Below are 3,663 nucleotides of genomic sequence, written 5' to 3'. Positions count from 1 at the left end.
TAGAATAAATAGAGAACTGTTAAAGCTAGATACATAAAACTAGGTATGCGGACTCTCTTATGGGATATACAGAATACAAACATAATACTTATTTTTTGCACCTCCTCCTTTGAAATGGGAATAACATGTTTCTCAAGGTAGATTCTTGCAATTCGGTACATAAATAAAGCTAGATACAGGAAACTAACCTTGTAGGCTCTGTAATAGATTATCTAATAACAGATACAATTATAGCTCAACTCCAAAATGGGAAAACTTTCACTATGCACACTTCTGCGCAAAAAAAAAAAAAAAACTGCATCAAGATCGGACTCTAAGCACCGATTCTATGCGGAATTAGATTGCCCAAAATAGTTTTGCCCATATGTAGAGATCTTCATCTGCAGAGTGCCAGGAATTATGCATGTCCCTTGATGCCCTTTTATAGTTTGGGGTACAATATTCGATGAGATGATCTTTTAGAATGCGGGTGTAATTTCTTTTGATTTTGATAACCCTTGAGCCAGGAGCATTTGCTAAAGAGGTGGGGAACGTTTTGGCATGCCTTTGCTTAGCTCATTTTTATATCAGCTTCTGATTAGAAGATCTTGAATTTAGTTAACAGCATATATGCATATATATTAACTAAAACTTTTATTTGTTGCCAAATGGCAGGTGCAATTCCTGAAAAAGGCTGTCGATATACTCTGCCAATGTCGCCAGACCCTAATGTACACATACGTCTTTGCGTATTACTTGAAAAAGAACAATCAATCCATGATATTCGAGGATAATCAGAAGGATTTGGAGTCGGCAACGGAGACGCTGTCCGAGTACTTGGAACGTGATATTACATCCGAGAATCTGGCTGATATTAAACAGAAAGTACAGGATAAATATAGGTATACGATAAACAATATTATTATTATACACTTTCGATTATTTGTAATATAATTATAATTTGCAGATATTGTGAGAAGCGCTGCACAGTTCTGCTCAAGCATGTGCACGAGGGTTATGAAAAGGATTGGTGGGATTATACAGAATGACGCGAGTCCTGGTTGGATAACTAAAGGTGATGCAAAATGTGTAACCGAGTGTAACTAGCAATTTGGCGTTAGCAGTAGCAGTATCAGCTAGCAGTAAGCATTAACAGCCGTAACAACAATAACAGCAACAGCAACAGCAGCAGCAACAGCAACATCAACAGCAACAGCAGCGCAAGCAACAACAACAAAAGCAAATAACTTAAGCAAAAACAACACATGTAATAGCAACAACAACAACAACAAGAACAAGAACAAGAACAACAACCACACACACACACACAGAGAGAGAGGCACAACCAAATGTATGGAGTTTGAGGCAAGAACAAGCTAAATATGAGAATTGATTAAAGCCGCGCACACACAAAATTCAAGCAATAACAAATACAAAAAAAACCCCCCCCCAAAAAACAAAACAACTACAAATATTAAAATAAAATAAACAATTAATAAAATAAAACACAGGCCGTAATGCAGTTGCGCAAGTTGTTGCATACCAGATAAATACGGATTAAGCGAAAAGTTATATTAAAATCATACGATATAAAATATATATATATATATATGCATATATACATTTTTTCTCTTCGTGTTGAGCAGCAACTTAACTGATTCAAGCAAGGATACACCCACACACACACACACACACAGGCGCATTAGAAAAAGAAAAAATGCAAAAATTCATCAACATCAATTTTCACTTGGCGGCTGTTCCAGTTAAATAATAAACAAAATGAAAGCAAGCAACAGCAAATCCACATAATTATATGCAATAGAATAGATACACTCCAACACACACCCACACCCAGGCACAACCACACACACACACACACACACACGCAGTTAATATAGCAAGCAAATTGTAATAAACCGAGTTTGTAAGAATTGCCCGAATTGCGGCGCCCGTTGCATATGTTTTCGCTATGTTTGTAGTTCTAGTTTAAACGCTTAGCCACGTTTTTTTTTTTTTTTGTTTAAACGAATTTGTAAACGAAATTTTCAATTTGTTTTAAAACTATACTTCTCTTTTTTTTTGTTTAACGCTGTTTCGATTGCATATTATTTGTCTCTGATTCTGTTATCTAAACATATATACATATATATATATCTGTATATATATGTATATGTATTTACTTAGTCGCGTTTATCACAAAGCATATGAACATGTTGTCCATCATTATTTATTTAAGCAAACAAAGTGCAATTCGCACAAACAATTTGATTTGTGAGCGATGCAAATTTGCAGAATATGGAAGCAATATATATAAATATAATAATTATGTAAATGCAATATGTAATAAACAGAATTCAAGTTGTACATGTTAATAATCAACTGGTAGTAATGCACACACCCACACACACTCACACACACACACACACACACACACACACACACACACGCACGCACAACCTTAAAAATCCGTAGCTCTTCCTGAACCCACACGCTCACTCTTCGCCTTGTTTTACACGCGTTCCATCCAAATCTGCGACCACCAAACGTTTACTTCTGGTAGTATTCAACGCTGGGAGAGATGCTCCCGATCCCAGTCAAGTACCGAGAATCGATTTCTTTAAATCGTTTTACATATACATAGTTGAAATTGTTCATGGTTTCTTCTTAGGCTGCGCGCTGCTTTGAGAAAGGCGTTCGCCATGCGGCCTTTTGCCTCTGCGTTCTTCTCTTCGTTTGGCATTCTCGATTCTATAGATATACCTACTATACATCTATCTATATATATATATATATATATATATATATATAGAAACAAACAAATATATATATGTGTACATGTAACAAGTTTGTGCTACCAATAATATGTATAACAAAAGCAAAACTCATTGAAATGCTGTAAAAAGTTTAAAAGTTGTTCGAGTCGAAACAATTGAAAAAAAAAACACAAAAAAAAACAAACAAAAAACATTAAAAAAAACTATGAAAAAAAAAAACAAAAAAAAAAAAAGACAAAAATGCTGTAAAAATTATGAGAACTATGTATGTAAAATTAATGATGAAATGTTGCAAAAATTAGTGAAAATAAAAATAAAATTAAAAAAAAAAAAACACATAAAAAAATATTCTAACGACTTTGTAAATATCTTAGCTTGACGTGTTCCCCAATATTTAAATTAATTTTTTAATAATTTCTTAATTCAAAGTTTCGCATGTAAAAACTAATTTTATAAATTGAATTCTTCACTTTGTCGAAACAAGCTGCAGATATGTTTTTGTTTTTTCTGCTTTTTATTTTTAATAATTGATAAAAATGCTTAATCATTTATACGAATTCATCATTCATTCATCATTATAGAGCATATATAGTCTAGATTAGCAGCAACAGCCGAGTTGCCATGTCCGTCCATCCGTCCGTCTGTCTGATTCTTTGCGAACTGGTCTCTCAGTTTTAAAGCTTCGTCTTGACAGCTTGCATCGGTCTGACTTTTCGTTGCAGGCAACAGAAATCCTTGTATCAGTCGAATGGGATCCCTATATCTTATAGCTGACATGGGAACGATCGGTCGAAGATCAGTTTCAGATTATAAGCTTAGCATTTAAAGTTTTACTATGCTTTTAGTACATATGCTAAGTGTTATCTATATGGGACACTATGTCATAAAGCTGTCATGGGAACGATTGTCC

General features: G+C 34.2%; 1 protein-coding gene across 5 annotated transcripts in view; it reads left to right on the top strand.

Annotated features, from left to right (window-relative positions):
* The window catches only part of ari-1 (E3 ubiquitin-protein ligase ariadne-1), an 8,125-nt gene extending 5,131 nt beyond the window's left edge, over positions 1–2,994 (top strand). For all 5 annotated transcript variants that reach the window (XM_015170004.3, XM_032440633.2, XM_070207058.1 and 2 more), the window contains exons 7-8: positions 655–881; positions 947–2,994. In XM_015170004.3, coding sequence (XP_015025490.1) covers positions 655–881; positions 947–1,028 — 309 coding nt within the window. In that variant the 3' untranslated portion in view covers positions 1,029–2,994. The remainder of the gene's footprint in view (positions 1–654; positions 882–946) is intronic.
* The last annotated feature ends 669 nt before the right edge of the window (positions 2,995–3,663 follow it).

This window comes from Drosophila virilis, chromosome X (assembly GCF_030788295.1).
Source record: "Drosophila virilis strain 15010-1051.87 chromosome X, Dvir_AGI_RSII-ME, whole genome shotgun sequence".
Classification (NCBI taxonomy): Eukaryota; Metazoa; Arthropoda; class Insecta; order Diptera; family Drosophilidae; genus Drosophila; species Drosophila virilis.
The sequence above is the reverse complement of the archived record's forward strand: the minus strand, read 5'-3'. Positions and strand labels throughout refer to the sequence as shown.